Source organism: Marmota monax, unplaced genomic scaffold (genome assembly GCF_021218885.2).
Source record: "Marmota monax isolate L192 unplaced genomic scaffold, Marmota_monax_Labrador192_F-V1.1 WCK01_AAM20220418_F8-fsc00042, whole genome shotgun sequence".
NCBI lineage: Eukaryota > Metazoa > Chordata > Mammalia > Rodentia > Sciuridae > Marmota > Marmota monax.
In genome coordinates this window covers 13421663-13441214 of record NW_026693008.1, presented here as the reverse complement: position 1 = coordinate 13441214, position 19552 = coordinate 13421663, and the positions used below count along the sequence as shown (strand labels likewise).

The following is a 19552-nucleotide window of genomic DNA, read 5'->3' as shown; positions in this document are numbered from 1 at the left end:
CCTTCTCTCTCCCTTTCCCTCCCACCTCTCATCCCTGTTTAATGTTAATCTTCTTCTCATGCTCTTCGTCCCTACTCTGAAGAACTTGATTTTATTAAACGTTCCTTCTTTTTAACATTTATTTTGTAATAAGAAACAAATGTTTTTAAAATAAGGAAGCTTTACACTTCCTGAACATACAGAATAAATCTTTCATGCTTCTAGGAGAGGAAAGATACAAGAAACCTCCTTGACTGCCTTCTGTTAAAAAAATCAACAGCCGATGGAAACGTCTTGGAACTCTCGTCTTGATATAGGACCTGGTGTGTCCTACCACCTTACTAGATTGCCACCGTTTCTCACCCGCAGATCTGTTATTAACCACTTATCTGTCTGAAATGCAGGGTCCATCTTCGCCTCTCCACCAGGCCAGATTTTGATCGCGTGCTTGAAAAGGGTACATTCGGGGGATCTGGGAATCCCCAAAGCGTAGCGTGAAAGAGAAAGACGCCCAAACATTCACTATCTAACCCATAATGCTTTTCTCGCATTCCTGGAAGCAAGGATACAACCCTACAACACATTTTTCTGAGCAGAGGCGTTTTGCCTTGAGTCTGATTGGAAGTGACAAAGCGAGGCATCACGGGACTTCGCCCTTCTCCCAGTATGCCTGTGCATCCGGCCTCGCCCCACTCCTGGAGCCACGTCCGGAAAGTGGCAGCGGGGAGAGATGCACGTCAGCAAAGGTATGGCCAATTCCCTGCGTGCGCAGGCGTAGTGGCGCTGGCAGTACCGGAAGAACAGGGGGATGGGGCGACGGTGACGCGAATCTGTCCGCGTTGGAGGGGCAGGGCCGCAGCCAGAGTTGCCGGGGCCGCCGTGTGACGTGGCACAGCCGGAGAATTAAAGTCAGAGCCTGAGCTGCCGCGCCAGTCGCCAAGCCGGTCCTCCACCCGCTAATTCCTGTCCCGAAGCTTCACCCGTCACGCCGGCCAACGAGCGGTCCCTGTCGCCCCCTTTCTGCCTCAGGTCTTTCTTTTCCCTTGCGCTCAGTTTGTTGGGAGTGTGAAAGGAGAAGGCCCAGGGACGCCCCGACCCCTTATTCTGCCCATCGCAAGTGCCACTACCGCCATGGGCCTCACCATCTCTTCTCTGTTCTCCCGCCTCTTCGGCAAGAAGCAGATGCGTATTTTGATGGGTGAGTGAGGGACCGAAGGCCAGACCCCTGTACGGATCGGGAAGGAGGCCGGATCTTGAAGCTTGGGGCCGCCTCGGGGCCTGTTTTTTCCTCCGCCAGCTGTGGTGGGGGAGGGGTGACGGGTCGGGGGTCGGAAAGAATTCTTTTGGGGGAACAATGGCGAAAGGTGAGCGATTACCGCAGATCGGCTGCTGAAGAGGCAGGTTCAGAGCCTCGGGAAACATTTTTCTTATTCTGGACTTGATTTTCCTTGATCTAATTGAAAACCGGACTAGATTGGGTGGAGATTTGGGGAAAGCGAACGCTGGTAAGGTCCGTTCTGAGAGTGCGATTTTCTTTTCCTCTAACCTGGGTGTGGGCAGCAATTGAGAGGGAGGCTCAGCGTCTCCAGCCTTCCTCCTCCTCCTTTCCTCTTGGTGTACACGGTCTGCGTACACCATTGGTAGGTGAGCGAGCGGCCACCGACGACTTGGTGCCGCCTGGGGCAGGAAGTGACCAGGGCCAGTGCGATGGCGAGGGGGCACCCTAGGTTTGTGGGGAGTCCGGAATCTTTAGCTCATTTTGCTAAACTTTGCCTCGCGCTGGATTCGGCTTCTTTTTTCCCCCCTTATTAATGAGCTCATTCCATGCAAACCAAGTTTAGCATGTATCTATTTCTTTTGTCTACTTTTAAGAACTCTAAATATATTTGGTTTATTATAAACTAATATCTGTCCAGCTTAAGGTTTAACACAGAAAACTTTGAGAAACTACTTTTAAAACCTGGTAAATTTTTAATATCTTAACCGAACATCATGACGTTTGATTTTAAGATAACCTTATCAAATAGTAACTACAATTTTTTTTTAATTTCTTTTCGAAACTTAAAATTTTAAAAACTACTTTTTCAGAGGCTTTTTTTTTTTTTTTTTTTTACAGCTGAGGGAGAAGGGCTGTCACTTGGGTGATGTAAGCAACCCCTCCTTCCTAGTACTGTGAGTAGTTTCTACCTCACAACCGAATAATAGACCTGAATAATGTTAAAAGTAGCCTCTCAAGTGTGAAGCTTGTTGGTTTATTTGTTTTCTAGAGAGTGGCAGTGGGACCTATTTTTCCAGTTCTGCTATTGTGATAAGTTCAATATTTTAAGGTATATGAAGAGTTATTTTACACATTTGGTTCTTGTTTTATTTTCCTCTTAGTTTCTTTACAATCCATAAAACAATTGTTCATGATTCGTTCACAAAGACAAGTTAGTGTTTTTAAGTTTCTCATATTTCCTTTATAAGAGGACAGACTTAGAAGGGCAGGCATATTTTTTAAGTTTTAAGTGGCTGAAAGTTGGCAGTCAGAAAAAGAATCTGAAGTCAGTGGGAGAACTTTTGGACTATGATAAATACAATTTCCAGGCTGTTTCTTAGAGGTTTACCTGGACGTAATTGTGTTCCTGAAAATGTAGTACATTGGTTGTTTTACTTAATGTTTATCATAAATCAGTTGCTATTTTTCCTTTCCTTGGTCTTTTGTTATGGTTAAAACTGTCAGAATGGGAAGAAGGGCAGAAATATGCTATAAACAATGTCTTATATTTGCTTTCCCCTCTTTCCCACATAATGATCAGAAGAAAATGGAAGGGGATAAGTATTTAATTTTCTGCAAGTGATAGAAGACAGGATTTGGAATTATTTATTTTATGGTTTGCTATTCTTTTTTCATTAATTTTTCTTTTTTCTTTTTTTTTTTTTTTTTGGTAATTATAGAATTACAGAATGCCTTTGTTTATTTTTATGTAGTGCTGAGGATTGAACCCAGTGCCTCATGCATGCTAGTCAAGTGCTTGCTGCTGAGCTACAGCCCCAGTCCTATGGTTTGCTTTTCTTCTTTTTTTACTTTAGTTTAGGAATAATCAGTTTTACTTGATTAAAAACACTTTTGTCACAAGGCGAATTTTTATGGTAACTTATTAGAGTAAGTACGAACAGGGATATGTTCTCAAGAACAGGGAAAGGAGGTGGTTTAAAAGTTTGATAAGTCTTAGGTTTTTCTTTGTGGCTTTAAGAGTGACAGCATAAATAGTAGGTCACAAAATGTATTAAAAGCAGTTAGCTAATGTGTCTGTTTTGCCAGGCTACTGTGGAAAAGATGTAAATTTAATTCCTGCCTTTACTGCTGTCCCAAAAGTTCAAGTTATTGAAAAAAATCAGTGTTGGAAGATAAGGCTGGTAGTTAACTGTAATTAGAAATAAAAAGCCAACACTCTCAAATTTAAAGTCTTTTGGACTCTTGAAGGACAGAAACTATGTAGTATTTATAAGGGCTAATTACTCATGTTTTGCTATTAAGTTTAAATTCAAGGGCAGCCAGATATCATCCGAGTTCTTATACAGCTGGAGTTAGAAAGCAGTTAGCCTTACATTAACTTATTTTAAGTAGATATCCATATCTTGGTCTGTGATAAAATGTTAGTTTTAATAAGGGAATCTGTGAATTTTTGTTTATATCTGAATATGCTCATGGGTTCTGCAGAGGATAGTTATTCTCACCTCTTTTACTTTGAATTTTTGAGTTTTTAACCTGTTGAAAAGGATCGAAAAGTATTGCTTTAAAAGTTTGCTAATACCATTGTAGTCTGTATTGCCTTGAATGTTACTGTGGTTCTTTGGGACCAGAGAGGTTCAAGAGGAAGGATCTTTTATTTGCCAAGTTTAAGAAATATTAGCAATATTTTATGTGGGTCTTCAAACTAAAAGTGGTGTTTCATATTTTTCAGCATATTTCGTAAATCCATTTATTATGTAGTTTTTTTGCACTGATTAAAAAATATGTCCTGTTTGTGAAATTTAGACAACATGTGAAAGAATAAAGTAATAATTGCTTGTAATTACTATTTCACTATTATTTGCCATCTTTACTCTCATGTTTTCAAAGTTCCAAAGTAGCTATATCATTTTTCAGTTCTAAAATTGAGTTGTGATAGTTTTTGTTCTCATTTTTAACTTATCCTTATTGCAAGCATTTTCTCATGTCATTAGTTGAAAACATAATTACTAGCCCTTTAAATTTTTTTTGTAAAGGGGCCTGGGCTGGGGATGTAGCTCAATGGTAGAGTACATGCCTAGCATGCCTGCAGTCCTGGATTTGAGTCCCAGCACTGCAAAATAAAATAAGGCCTTTCTGATTAGTTATGAGAGTATAGGAAATTTTCAAAATCTGAAAGGGAAAAAAATCAAGTTTCATGTTACTAGAAGTTGATAGATACAGCCATACCTAGATACATCTGCATTACAACAAAGTGTGGCTAACACTGACTTTTATGATATGTTTCTAATTAACCTGATAAATCAAGTGCAAATGTTCCTGAACTGTTAAGTAGAAGCAAAACTTACACTCACTGTACTTTTTCATAGCTGGTAGCCTCAGTTTCTGTTTGAATGGTCAAACAGATAATATTAAGGTACATTACATCCTCCAGAAAAATTTAATGGCAGTATTTATAAACAATACTTTAGCACTCTGGTGTCAGGATTAGGTTGTTTGTCTTTTTATTTTTTTAAGTTGTAATATTTATGTACCATAAAATTTACGGTTTTTAGTATATTTGTATTTTGTAGCCATCACCACTGTCTAATTCCAGAATATTTTCATCATTCCAAAAAAGAAATCTATACCCTTTAGCAGACATTTCCATTCTCCTCTTCCCATTCTCTGGCAGTCTCTAATCTACTTTATTAATTTATTAAAAAAAAAATTTTGGAGGTGGGGGGCTGGAGTTGCGGCTCAGCTGTAGAGTGCTTGCCTAGTGCGTGTGAGGCCCTGGGTTCGATCCTCAGCACCACATTAAAGTAAATTTTAAAAAGGTATTATTGACAACTACAATTAAAAAATAAATATTAAAAAAATTTGTAGTTGTAGATGAATAGAATGCCTTTATTTATTTTTTTATGCAGTTCTGAGGATTGAACTCAGTGCCCCACACATGCTAGGCAAATGCTCTGCCATTGAGCTAAAGTCCAGCCTCTCTAATCTACTTTATTTTTGTGTTTGTCTATTCTGAACATTTTATACCATGGAATCATGTAATATGTAGCCCTTTGTGTGGCTTTTTTCGCTTGGAATGATGTTTTCAAAGTTCTTGTTGTAGCATGTATTTGTACTTCATGACTTTTTTATTTTATTTATTTTACTTTTTAAATATTTATTTTTTAGTTGTAGTTGGACACAATACCTTTGTTTTATTTATTTATTTTTATGTGGTGCTGAGGATCGAACCCAGGGCCTCACACTTGATAGGCGAGTGCTCTACCGCTGAGCCACAACCTCAGCCCTTCATGCCTTTTTTAAATGGCCAAATAGTAATTCCATTGTATGACACCTATAACACATTTTGTTTCTCCTTTCATTAGTTGATGTAAATTTGGGCATTTGTACTTACTGGTCTCATAAATAATGGCATTATGATATTATGAACATATGTGACAAGTTTGTTTTGGTGGGCACATATTTTAATTCTCAGGTAAAAACCTAGGAGTGCAATTTGGGGGTCATATGATAATCGTTTAACATTTTGGGGAACTGACAAATTGTTTTCAAAAGCAGTGTGTCATTCACATTCCCACTAGCAACATTTGAAGGTTCTAATTCTACAGAATACCTAGGGTTTTGAACACCTGCTGTTTTACTTCTGTGATTCTGGGGACATTTCTGAACTTAAGATGCCTAGTCTGAAAAATGGAAGGTTAATTTAAGGATGTAAGTGTCAAAAATATGGACCTGCTACTGTGCTTGGAACACAGTAACTCTCAATTTTAAATGATTATTTTAAAATTATGGTGTATTTCAAACTTTTTACGAAAATTTGAAGTGGAAAATGAAATTAAAAGGAAAACAAAATTTGAAAGAGAAAGGAAAACATGAAGGAAAATAATTTTTCCCATCTGGAAAGGGTTTTTTTCTGTACTTTTTTTTTTTTTCCTTTCAAAGTTGATATAATTGCATCTGCCTTCTTTTTAAAAATATTTTTATTTAGTTGTAGAAGGACACATTAACTTATTTTGTTTAAAATTTTTATGTGGTGCTGAGGATTGAACCCAGTGCCTCACACATGCGAGGCAAGTGCTCTATCACTGAGCATCACATCCCCAACCCTGCATCGGCCTTCTTTAACTTGAAATATAAGAATTTCTGACTGCTGTAAGTTGGTAGGCATATTTTTTAATGATTGGCAAAGGTTACTGAAGTAGTTTTGCTTGGAATATTAACACTTTGATCATCCATATTGAAACATAAGGAAATACATATTAAGAAATGACTAAAGTGGGACCAGCGTTGTGGCTCAGTGGTGGAGCGCTTGCCTAGCATGCTTGAGGCACTGGGTTCAGTCCCTAGCACCACATAAAAATAAAACCAAATAAAATAAAGGTGTTGTGTTCATCTACTACTAATATATATATTTAAAAAAAATAGAAATTTCTAAAGTGGCACAAAATTGTTAGACCAATAAGTTTTTGTGTAAAGAACTATATAATGAGTTTTAAGTTGATGATGGTGTGTTCCTACAATTTGTGCATCTTAAAGCTCACAATAGAAATGCCTTTTTTTTTTGAGTTGTTGACAGACCTTAATAATTTTATTTACTTATATGCAGTGCTGAGAATTGAATCCAGTGCCTCACACATGCTATGCAAGTGCACTACTGCTGAGCCACAACCCCAGCCTTTAAAAAACAAAACAAATAAAAAACAACTCTTGGTTTGTATTTATACAGCACCATTATTTTGGATACAATTGAGAAGATATCTTTTATGTGGCTATGAGCTATTAAAACTGTAGTTTGGGCTGGGGATGTGGCTCAAGCGGTAGCGCGCTCGCCTGGCATGCATGCGGCCCGGGTTCGATCCTCAGCACCACATACAAACAAAGATGTTGTGTCCGCCGATAACTAAAAAATAAATATTAAAATTCTCTCTCTCTGTCTCTCTAAAACAAAAACAAAACAACTGTAGTTTGGGAGGCAGTTTTGTGGTGCTATAGATCAGACCCGGGGCTTAATGCATGCTGATGTGCTCTGCCACTGATCTATGTCCCCAGCCCTGTTGTCTGGTAGTTTGTTTTGTTTGTTATGCTGCTGGGAACCAAACCCAGGGCTTCTTGAATACTAGGCAAGCTTTCTACCACCTAGCTACAGCCCTAACCCCTTGTAATTTTCATGTAAAAAATAATTTGTGGGTGCTTAAAAGGTCTTTCTGATTGCATTATTTTGTAAATGCTTCCCTGAAAAAAAGTTCTTATTGAAGGCTATAAAGCAGTCATCTTCAAAAGGATGCTTCAGGAAATGTAAACAGTTCAACATTTTGATAAAAGAAATTTATTTATTTATTTATTTATGTATTTTTTTAATGAAAGCCATACTTGCTAATCAGGTTAAAAAAGACTCTGGGGGGCTGCTGTTGTAGTTAAGTGGTAGAGTGTTTGCCTAGCATGTGTGAGGCATGGGTTTGATCCTTGGTGCCACATAAAAAATAAAAAAAGACTTACCGTTATAAAACTTATTAAAAGAATAATTGGAATACTTGTGTCTTTTTTTATAACTTAAAATAATTATTTAATCATGATTCATCTTGGACTTTATGCATTCTTAGTATTTTTTGATTTATATTTTATTTTTATTTTATTGGTGTGATACTGGGAATTAAACCCAGGAGTGCTCTACCATTGAACTGCATCCCCAGTCCTTCTCATTTATTTTAAGACAGGGTCTTGTTAATTTGCTTAGGCAGTTTAAACTGGCAGTCCTCTTGCTCAGCTTCCTCACTTGCTGGAAATGCAAGCATGGGCCACCATGCCTGGCTTTTACATTGTTTTTAAAAGGTGGAATGAGGTCTTGCTGGACCTCCAATGAGGATTGGTCAGTTCTCAGTATATGATTTGAGTGCTTTTGTTTTTCATTTTCCTTTTTCCTAACCAGCATTTCAGTTTCAGTTCTGACTTGGCTTAATTGTGTTTGGATTTTAAGGTGATTTTGTTGTTGTTGTTTTCTTAAAAATATCTTATTCTCTCAAGAGAGATAGCATTGTAGAAAAATTAAAAGATTTGGTTGTTTTACACGCCTTCCTTTTGTGTGTGTTTTCACTGAAGATGTCAGATTTTACAGTAGTGTCTTCTCTTTGCTAATTATTCAAATTGTTTTCTTATTTATTTTTTGTGGTGCTGGGGATTAAACCCATGGCCTTGCACATGGTAGACACTTTTCTACCATTGAGTTATATCCCATGCTTTCCTGATTTTTTTTTTTTTTAACACAATACTTTTATTTTATTGTTGTATTTTATGTGATGCCGGGGATTGAACCCAGTGCCTCACACATGCTAGGCAAGATCTCTACCACTGAGCCACAACCCTGGCCCCAAAGAGCACTTTATTTTTATTTTTGGTGTGTGTTGGGGATTGAACCAAGGGCCTTGTGCATGCAAGGCAAGTACTCTACCAACTGAGCAATAGTCCTCACCCTCTACTGATCTTTTTGTTACTGTTTCATATTCAAAAATAAAACTTTGTATAGTAGTTCTTATGCCCAAGAATGAAGGCTTGGGGTGGATGACTCATTGTACTGTATGTGTCATAGAATTTTAGAAAGAATAAACCTGTGATCTAGTATAAAAGGGGGAAAAGGATTTGATTAGAGGGCACAGGTATAAGAAGTCATAGAGGCTAGAGCATGAAGGGAAATCTTAAAGTAGGGTAGAGAATAGGAAGGATTAGGTGGGATAAGTCTGAATTACTATATAGTCTTCATTTTGGACAAACTGATAAAAATTAAACTTACTGCACAGGAATGAAAACAAGATAATTGAGATGATTTCAGTTTTTTTTTTTTTATATAAAACTTACTGTCATTGCTTTCATGTGCTAAATTATGCTTTGATGTAAATATATAGAATGTGTCCTTGCTGCAATCAGTACTCAGTTGATTTTTAAATAATATATATTTTTAGTTGTAGATGGACAGAATACCTTTATTTAATTTATTTTTTTTATGTGGTGCCAGGAATCAAACCCAGTGCCTCACACAAGCACTCTACCCCAGAGCCACAAACCCGGCCCCTCAATTAATTTTTTAAAAAATATGTCATAAAAATAAATGAGGCTGCTAAAAGTGATGTTCTTAGAAAATTGAGACATTCAGTGAGGTTATTAGATATTGGTCTTTGATTTATGAGGGCTTTTGCAAACAATATAGAATATACAGATTTTGAGAGAGTCATACTTGAAAGGACTTAATTTGTTCTTCCCTATCATTGTAATAAGTTTATCATTTTCCAATGTGGATTTTTTTCTCTATAGCAAGTACATTCCTCCCTACTTACACCTTAGCTTCAATTGAATTGTTTTAAGAAGAAAGACTTGATTTATATTGGAGAACCATTTTTACAATACAAATTAAGCCAGACTTTGGTTCTTTTTTTTTTTTAAGAGAGAGAATTTTAATATTTATTTTTTAGTTTTTTAGCGGACACAACATCTTTGTTTGTTTTTTGTATGTGGTGCTGAGGATCGAACCCGGGCCGCACGCATGCCAGGCGAGCGCGCTACCGCTTGAGCCACATCCCAAGCCCCAGACTTTGGTTCTTATTTGTGCATATTTGATGTTGAAATGGATGAGGTAGGGGTATATTTAGCCTTTTCTTCATTTATTATTATAAGGAGACCAAGACACTGTTACCTATATTTTCTCCTTAACATCAAGTCATTTTGCTTAAAGTATGCTCTATAGATTTTGTTATTATTCTGTGTTCTCTGATTCATCTTCTAATTTGTTTTTGTTTTTTAGTTTTTTTTAGTACCAGGTATTGAACCTTTTATTTTATTTTGAGAACAGGGTCTCATTAAAGTTGCCTAGGGCCTCATTACAAGGCTGACCTTGAACTTGTGATCCTTCTGCCTCGAACTCCCAAGTTGCAAGGATTACAGGTGTGTGCCTCTAAGAGGGTGGGTGATAGACAGGTTCTGAGATGTGCACCTGTAATCACAGCTCCTTGGGAGGATGAGATTGGAAGATTTTAACTTTGAGGCTGGCCTCAGCGATTTAGTGAGGCCCTGTTTCAAAATAAAAGGGACTGAGAGAGGATGTACTTAGTGGTAAAACACCCCTAGGTTTAAGCCCCAGTACCACAAAAAAATAAAATAAAAAATAAAAATCATTTAACCTAGGGCTGAGTATATGGCTCACTGCAGAGTGCTTACCTATCAAGTTTGTGGCAGAACCAAAGATTAGATTCTGAGTCAACCAGGTATTCTTTTCCTTTTGCTACTTTATGCTGTCTTGATAGGTCTAGAAAGAAAAATAGAAAGGCTTCTAGTATATTCCCTTTGGGAATCAGAAGTGAGGTGATTTTTGTTTCTAACTCAGATTTGTGCCGTGAACAGTCAACTTTTACTTTCAGATTAATAAGTCATTATAAAATTATTTCTTTGTATGCTTTTGGTCTAGATTTTAAATCTGTAATGTCTTCTTCTAGTTGGATTGGATGCTGCTGGCAAGACGACCATTCTGTATAAACTGAAGTTAGGGGAGATAGTCACCACCATTCCTACCATTGGTAAGAAAGTTTACTGTTGACTTTAACTTACATCTTAATGGGAAAAAAGGCAGAATCTGTGTTTTTGTTAAAACTTGATGATTTTCTTGATAGGATAACTAAGATATTCCATAGTAAAGGAGTTTATTTTAACAATGCATTATGCACAGCATTTTTGTTTTTCCTTGTAGGTTTTAATGTGGAAACAGTAGAGTATAAGAACATTTGTTTCACAGTATGGGATGTTGGTGGTCAAGATAAAATTAGGCCTCTCTGGAGGCATTACTTCCAGAATACCCAGGTAAGAATGGTATAAAAAAAATTTAAGACCTTTTTTATAGGTTTCATGTAATGAATTTTACATTAATATCTAGTGTTTACTTGGAGGTTGGTGTGTACCATATGAGTTGACCTTATTACTACTCCCATATTCTTTAGTGGACTTTCATTCATGCCTTTGAAAGCTAAACTACCTGTGGTAAGAGTTAGCTAACCCAGTAAGATTTTGAAAGATGAGGTGGGATGGGTGCAGATGTGGTTTTCAAGAATGAGGTACCAGAAGATCTCAGACTATCTCCCAAATTAACAAATGAATTACAACTTCCACAGAGACCAGTGGAATATGGCCTTGAAATCACCTCTTCAAAACCCCCTGTCCTGCTGATGGGCAGAATCACAGCCTCTGGGACAGGAGTCTCCTGTGTTTCTCCTTTGCTAGCAAAGAAAAAAAAAAAAACTTCTTTTTCTCAAAAAAAAAAAAAAAAAGCATGAATTAGGTCTCTCATTGTTAGTTTAGAAAGAAAAGTATGTGTAAATTTTTATCGTAGTGGTTTCTAATAAATGTAAGATAATGATAGACCTTCTCAAGTAGCCCAGTGTTTGTTACTTTATTTAAAATTTATCTTAAAATATTTAAGATAAATGTTATGTTGACTTGTAAGATAATTTTATTAGTGTCATATAGTATATATAATACTGGCATGGAAGAGACTTTAGTGATCCTGTAGATTAGGAGTTCTCAAATTTAGCTGCATATGATAATCACCTAAGGAGCTCTCAAAATCCAGAAGCCTCAATCATATCAAAATACCACTTGAATCAGAATCTCTGAGCAAGTAACTAAGCATCATTAGCATTTCTAAAACATGAATGTGCATATGAATTACCTGGATATTTGTCAAAAATACATATTGGTTAAACAGAGCCAGGCCTGGGGTTCTAGCAAGTTCTCTGGTGATGCTGATTTTGGATCTTACAACAGTCATACTAACACTTTTGGGCTGTAAGTAAGGCTCTCTTCCTTGTCCTCTACTCATTAGATAAATGTCAGTAGCAGCTGTCTCACTGAATTTTGACAATCCAAAATTTGGAAAATAGTCCCTGGGAGCAAAACTGCTTCTCAGTGAGAACCACTGTTGTAGTTTAAATCTCATGAGGAAATTAAAACTTGAAATGACTTCAAGATTGGAGAGTTCTTTGCTTAATCTAGTCCCGATTCTGCTGTCTCTTCTACTCATTAGTTTTTTTTTTATTACTGAAGTTGATAATTTTAAAAAATTAAAGTGTGATGGGGCTGGGATTGTGGTAGAGCACTCCCCTAGCATGGGCGGGACCCAGGTTCGATCCTCAGCACCACATAAAAATAAAGGCATTGTGTTGTGTCCATTTACACCTAAGAAATAAATATTAAAAAAAATTAAAGTGTGATATTAAAAGTACTGATATGTTTTAAATTTGTAACGTTAGACTTGCTCTCCAACATTTAAAATATTGCATGCAAATGAGATATAATGCCACCAGAGGGCAGTGAATATCCCAGGTGAGAGGTTGGAACAAACCTAGTATAAGTAGTAGGTCAAAATAAGAAAATGGGATACTTTCTTATTTAAAAACAAGAATGTGTATGTCATTAAAATAGCTTTGCTTATCAAAGTTGCCATACTTTAAAAAACTTTATTTAGCATAATAAATTCCCATTATTACAATTTTAGTTGTTGGATATAGTCAGTATTGTTTAACCGATAGTCATGTTTAGTGAACCCCAATCCCCTGAATTATTTAAAAATGAGTCTTAGTGTTTCATTTAGGGAGTTTTTGTTTTTGTTTTGGGAGTTTGTTTTTGTACTGAGATTGAAGCCAGGGGTGCTTTATAACTGGGTTACATTCCCAGCCCTTTTTTAAAAAATTTGAGATAGGGTCTCTGGATAAATTGCCCAGGTTGCCCTTGAACTTATGATGATCTTGCCTCTGCCTCCCAAGTTGTTTGGATTACAGGTGCCACCACTGGGCCTGGCTAGGGAGCATATTTTTGAAGTAAAGTTAAGCATCATGTAAAACCTTATAATTCTTGATCCACCAGTAATGGTTTTATCTCTGGATTTACTTACAACACTTTGTAAGAATTTTTGAGTTTTAAATTTTAGATTAGCTCCATTCCTGGCCTTCACGCCACCCTAGAATTAAAATCCCAAGTATTTCTTCCTAGGGAATTCATATTTGCTGGAGAAAGTCTTAGGTGTCACCTGATGTAATCACAGTTAAGCTCTTAGCTTGCATTTCTAGCATTCCTGATCAGTTTTTCTCAGTGGTAGTGCACTTGCCTGGCATGTGTGAGGCGCTGGGTTTGACTCTCAGTACCACATATAAATACATAAATAAAATAAAGGTCTATTAACAACTAAAAAAATATTTAAGTAAAAAGAGGGCTGGGTTGTGGCGCAGTAGTGTAGAGTGCTTGCGTAGCATGTGTGAGGCACTGGATTTGATCTTTAGCACCACAAAACAAATAAATAAATAAAGGTATTGTGTCCATCTACAACTAAAAAAATAAGGAGAAAGAAAAAAGAAAAGTAAAAAGGGCTGGAGTGTAGCTTAATGGTAGAGCCCCCTAGGTTCAATCCCCCATTACCAAAAAAAAAAAAAAAAACCATAAATAAAATACTTTAGAAGGTAGGGTTGTAGGAAGAAAAATATTAAAAGCAGTGAATCACATTAGCAAAATACCAATAGATTTTACCAAAGCTATTAAATTAATCTGTCCCTGCTTTTCTGGCTGAGAATTTCATACTTTCCCATATGAAAGTTGTTTTAATGTTTTGAGGTACTGGATTAAACCCAGAGCTGCTTTATCACTGTGCCACATCCCCAGCCCTTTGTATTTTTTATTTTGAGACAGGATCTTGCTAAGTTATTTAGGGCCTTTCTAAATTGCTGAGGCTAGCCTCAAACTTACAATCCTCTGCTTCAGCCTACCAAGTTGTTGGGATTACACCATGACTGGCTTCCATTTGAAATTTTTTCAAAAAGTCTTAATTCAAATGGTATCTCTTTTGTAGTACAGAATTATTATATTTGTAAATATCTTTAAAGACTGTCACTACTGAGACCCTGCTTCAAAATAAAAACAGCTTGTGATGTAGCTTGGTGGTAGATCACCCTGAGGTACTGCCGAAAAAAAAAAAAAATCACTACCTTCCTTTTTTGTTAAAAATTTCTTATTTGCACAGGGCACAGTTGTGCACCCCTGTAATCCCAGTGGCTCCAAAGGCTGAAACAGGAGGACTGAAATTTTAAAGCCAGCCTCAGCAATTGAGCGAGGCCCTAAGCAACTTAGTGAGATCTTGTCTGTCAGTAAAATGTTTTTAAAAGGCTGGATATGTGGCTTATGGTTAAGTACCCTTGGGTTCAATACCCAGACCAAAAAAAAAAAAAAAAAAAAAAAAAAATTCAGTTTGATCAAGTGAATCTTGAAATTTTCATGTTTTTGTTTTTTTTGTTCCCAGATTAAACTTGATGATGAGATAGTTTTAAAGATTTTATGGGGCCGGGGATGTGGCTCAAGCGGTAGCATACATGCGGCCCGGGTTTGATCCTCAGCACCACATACATACAAACAAAGATGTTGTGTCCGCTGAAAAACTAATAAATAAATAAATAAATATTGAAAATTCTCTCTCTCTCTTTAAAAAAAAAAAAAAACTTATTTTTCCCCTTTGGCAGTACTGAGGATAGAACCTAGGGCCTGTGTGTGCAAGGCAAATACTTTACCACAATCCTTGTGTTATATTTTGTTTGAGTCTTCTCATGATAGAGTTGGCAGGCAACATTCTGGAATAAGGCTCTTTTTTTCTTTCCACGTTGAAGCATATGCAAACTATTTTAGGGCATGCTCTCCCTTCACTCCTGCCACTTTTTTTCTTTTTTGTAGCATGCTTTTTTGGGAATAAGCCTGTTCTTAGTAAATTCATGATTCTTTGGAATCATTAGTTTATCCTTTTTCCTTTTGTCTTCACGTTGTGTTTATTTTGCTCTTTACTTACTTGTGCTTATATATGCTAGGGAAGAAAAAAGGGTTGAAAAGTATTTTAAGCATAGTTGAGAAAAGTCGTCATTGGTTAAGATTAAGATTTTTCTTTTAGATTTGAAATTACATAAGTTAAAATCACAAATAATGCTTATTAGTTTTTAGTATTAAAACCCTGAGGTTTTTTTTTTTTGTTTGTTACATTTCAGTAAGGGAACATTTTCTTCCAGTGTCTAACCTTGATAACATTTTGCTAGTTATGTTTCATATTTACTCTGTGCCTTAAGTTTTATTTTATAATTTATTGAAATAATTTTTTTTCCTAGGGTCTTATTTTTGTGGTAGATAGCAATGATCGTGAAAGAATTCAGGAAGGAGCCCAAGTACTGCAGAAAATGGTAAGGATATATTTTAAATTTCATCATTTCCAAGGTTTGTTTTTCTGGGCGATTGTGGTGGTGTTAGTGGTTGGTATATATTTTTAAGAGGTAGAAAGTAACTTGAGAAACTATATTATTCTCAGATTCTTAAGAATGCACAAGAAAAAATCTCCTATAAAACTATTTATTTATTTATTTTATTCGGTTCCAGCGATTATACATTGGAAGTATGTGTTCTGTCACTGGACTTGCATCCATGACCCCCTATGGAGCTTATTTATTTATTCATTTATGTTTTTGGTACTGGGGATTCTACTGAGCTTATATCCCTAGTCCTTTATATTTTTTATATTGAGACAGGGTCTCGATAAGTTGCTGAGGTTGGCTTTGAATTTGTAATCCTCCTGCTTCTGCTTTCTGAGTTACTGGGATTACAGTATTATGCCACTGTGGGAGTCCCTGTAGAGCTTTTTTTTAAAAAACAGAAGAAAAGCTCCTTCGGTAAGTTGAAAAAGATGCATGGAGCTTAGTGATAGTATACTTGCCTGGTATGTTCAAAGCCCCTAGGTTCATTTTCTCATATCACCAAAAAAAAAAAAAACAAAAAAAGGGAAAGAAAAACTGCCCAGAATGCTCTGATTGATTTCAATGCCTGTTTCTGGTTAAGGATATTTGATTTAGTCCAGTTCTTTATTTTACAAATATAAAGTCTGCAGTTTTTCAGTTTTAACCTGAGATTTCTGGTTTGAATCCCTTCTTCTCAAGGTCATCAGGTTCAGTTTTCTTTTTTTTTTTTTTTTCCATTTTTTACAGTACTGAGGATCAAACTCAGGGGCACTACCACTGAGCTATATTCCCAGCCTTTTTATTTAATGTTGAGACAGGATCTCACTAAGTTGCCCCTGGGCTGGCATTGAACTTGAAATTCTCCTGCTTCAGCTTCCCCAGTTCTTGGAATTATAGGAATGTGCTACCACACTGGACTCAGGTTCAGTTTTTTCTGTGCTGTGCCTATTATTCAGAAATATTTTATAACAGCAGCTATGATGAAGAATTCCATTAGAAAGAGGGGATTTGGTTGACAGTGGCATTTCTGCCTTGCCATGTATCTGATTAATGTTCTCATGTATTTATGATTATTAAAAATCTGGAAGAGAGAAAAATTGTTGAGGAACCTTGTTATGGTTTCAGATGTATGGCCATGAAATATTGACTGAAATGAAATTGTAATTATCATTCATTGCTCCTGTGAGTGGAATAGTTTATAAAAAAAATTTTTCTGTTATTTGTATAACTAAGTCACTGATGGATTTTTGCCAGTTAAGTCAAATTTCACCTACTCTTTGTTGCAAACAGCTAAATTGAAATATAATTCACAAACCATAAAAATGGGCAGCTAAGTCTGGATGCAGTGGTACACGTCTATAACCCCAGTGGCTCCGGAGGCTGAGGCAGGAGGATCATGAATTCAAAGCCAGTTTCAGCAATTTAGTGAGGTCCTAAGCAACTCAATGAGATCCTGTCTTTAAATAAAGTATAAAAAAGGGCTGGGGACATGAATCAGTAGTTAATACCCCTGGGTTGGGTTAAATCCCCAACACCAATAAGTAAAGATAAAATAAAATGTGCAAGTCAAGGCTGGGCTGTAGCTCAGTGGTATAGCATTCAGTATATTCAAGGCTCTGGGTTGGATCTCTTGTACCCTAAAAAAGGTATACGTCAGTGGTCTTTAGTATACAGAGTTTTATAAACATCACCACAATCTAATATTAGAAAATTTCCATCATTCCAAAAAGAAATCCTGGAACCATTAGCAGTCACTCCCCATTACTTCCCTTTCCTACCCACATCCCTGGCCTCTGACAACCAATAATCTAGTATTCGTTTCTTTGTAATTATTTATTCTTTATGTTCCTATAAATGGAAATATTAATATGTGATCTTTTGTGTCTAACTTGTTTCACCTAGAATGATTTTTCAAGGGTCATCCATGTTGTGTTATACAATACTTAATCCTACTAGCTTTATGCTTGGTACTCTTCTTGCACCTTTTATGATACTACTAATATCTTAGTAATTTTATTTTCTCAGTGTTGTGAGACCCCATTGTCTGGAAAGGATAAAAATCCAAAAGGATCACCATCTAAATACTTTTGCTACTAAGTACTGTAAGATCATGCCTTAAACACTATATTCCCTTATATATTTCTTGTCCTTGGCAGTCTTCATTCTCTGTGGAAATTCTTGAAAGTGATTTGCCTTGATGGGGTATAGGATGATTGGCTTAAAAAACATTTTTGCTTTACTTCAAGGCATATGATTATTTACTCTGGATTTAAAATCTGAAAGATATGAGATTTAAGTTGTAAGAGTACCTGAAATTTACGTAGAGAAATTTGGTTGTTGTTTAACACTATTTAATGTTGAAAAAATATATATATATAGGAAGACATTGTTTTGGACAGTTAGTTACAATAATTGGACCCAGTTTTGTAGTTGTTAATGGTCTACTTTTTATTTCTAGCTTGAGGAAGATGAGCTGCAAGATGCAGTGCTGCTGCTTTTTGCAAACAAACAGGATTTGCCAAATGCTATGGCTATCAGCGAAATGACAGATAAATTAGGCCTTCAGTCTCTCCGTAACAGAACAGTAAGTATTTGAAGGTTAATATACTGACCTCCTGACTTCTAGAGTTACTATTTCAGCTAATACTCAATTTAAAAGTTGATAGTTATCCTCTGTGAAGGCAATGAGCACATCATTTATAAAAATTATGGTAACATAAGCCAGGCTGGTTCATGCCTATAATCCCAGCTACTGGGGAGGCTGATGCAGGAGAAATTTCAAGTTTGAGGCCAGTCTCAACAACTTAGTGAGACTGTGTCTCAAAAATAAATAAGTAAAAAGAGCTGGGGATGTTAGCTCAGTAGTTGAATGCTTGCCTAATGTGTGAAGCCCTGGGTTCAAACCCTAATACAATATGATAATTTTTGATTATACAAAAGTCAGCCCTTTCAGTTGAGTAGTTTGTTAGTTACTGTTTCCTCATGAATATTCTCTTCAGTTTAAATGGTGGAAAGTTTACTAAATTTAATGACTAGGTAGATGTAGCTTTAAATATAAGGGGGGTTTGTGAGAAGCAAGAGGTGTGAGAAAACTCCTAATCTTAAAGCATAGATAATTTTGAGTAATCTTTATAGTTAGAAAATCTTTAGATAGCAAATTAATTATGTTTGAGAAGAAGTCATTTAATACATTTCCTCATATTTTCCATTGTTTTTGCATATTTTCGTTTTCTTTTTTCCATATAGTTAACAGTGACTGCTGACTTAGTAGTAACCTTGGACATTTGAAGGGGGAATACTTAGTATTTTGATTAAGAAAGTTTAAACACTGCTTATACACAATCTTGTTAATCAGTATTTTCTTGTCCTTTCTTCACAGTGGTATGTTCAAGCCACTTGTGCTACACAAGGAACTGGTCTGTATGAGGGACTTGATTGGCTGTCAAACGAGCTTTCAAAACGTTAAATAAAACTGGATATCTAACCAAGGACACATTTTGATAGAATTGGTCTAGGCTTGTTACAACAAAATTAGTTTGCATCTTGGTTATTAAACTGTATCTGGGACTGGTTTGGGCAGAATATTACAGCGTTTAAACTTATTTTGTTGCCAATTATTGTTTACCAAGTATAATGTTGCTCTTTAGCAATATGCTTGGTTTTGAAGAAATTCTTGGGGAAAAAAGTATCCTCTTTTAATTTTGACTTCCTTTAAACCTAAATGCCTGGACATAGCTATTGTGACACCTTTAAATAAATCAGTTTTGAATGTTTTTTGAGCCCACAACAAATAATGTTTTAAAGTTATCCCCTTGCTATTTTACTGATACCTGTATCATTCCTGGGACAGTCTGCTGATTTGAACATGTAGCATTCCATTTGTATTTATTTCTATCCCTTGCCAAAAGGATTTTCTAATACTTCTTGTACCAGCCAGGGAAATGCTCCAAAACACTATTCAGCTATCTTGCACTGAGGAACTTAATATTTTTTCCCTATTATTGACTTCCTGGCTTCCGTCAGCCAAACTTAACCTTGGTGTGGTTTGGATTTGATAGCTAATTCTGTGCTG

General features: G+C 36.2%; 1 protein-coding gene across 2 annotated transcripts; it reads left to right on the top strand.

Annotated features, from left to right (window-relative positions):
• The first annotated feature begins 694 nt into the window (after window positions 1-694).
• Window positions 695-19253, top strand: Arf4 (ADP ribosylation factor 4). Of its 2 annotated transcripts, none has more exons than XM_058582192.1 (6): window positions 695-725; window positions 10672-10752; window positions 10923-11032; window positions 15361-15432; window positions 17939-18064; window positions 18860-19253. In XM_058582192.1, the coding sequence occupies exons 1-6, from the start codon at window positions 710-712 to the stop codon at window positions 18944-18946; spliced, it is 492 nt and encodes a 163-aa protein (XP_058438175.1). In that variant the 5' UTR covers window positions 695-709; the 3' UTR covers window positions 18947-19253. The 2 variants fall into 2 exon arrangements, with proteins under 2 accessions (XP_058438175.1, XP_046308903.1); XM_046452947.2 differs by lacking the exon at window positions 695-725 and adding an exon at window positions 782-1177.
• Window positions 19254-19552: the final 299 nt, after the last annotated feature.

Bases quoted from the DNA above. Each gene is read 5' to 3' on its own strand.
- Arf4 (XM_046452947.2), top strand. From the start codon at position 1,111: ATGGGCCTCACCATCTCTTCTCTGTTCTCCCGCCTCTTCGGCAAGAAG. The intron at 1,178-10,671 runs GTGAGTGAGGGA...GTCTTCTTCTAG, and splicing joins GCAGATGCGTATTTTGATGG to TTGGATTGGATGCTGCTGGC. The intron at 18,065-18,859 runs GTAAGTATTTGA...CTTTCTTCACAG, and splicing joins AGTCTCTCCGTAACAGAACA to TGGTATGTTCAAGCCACTTG.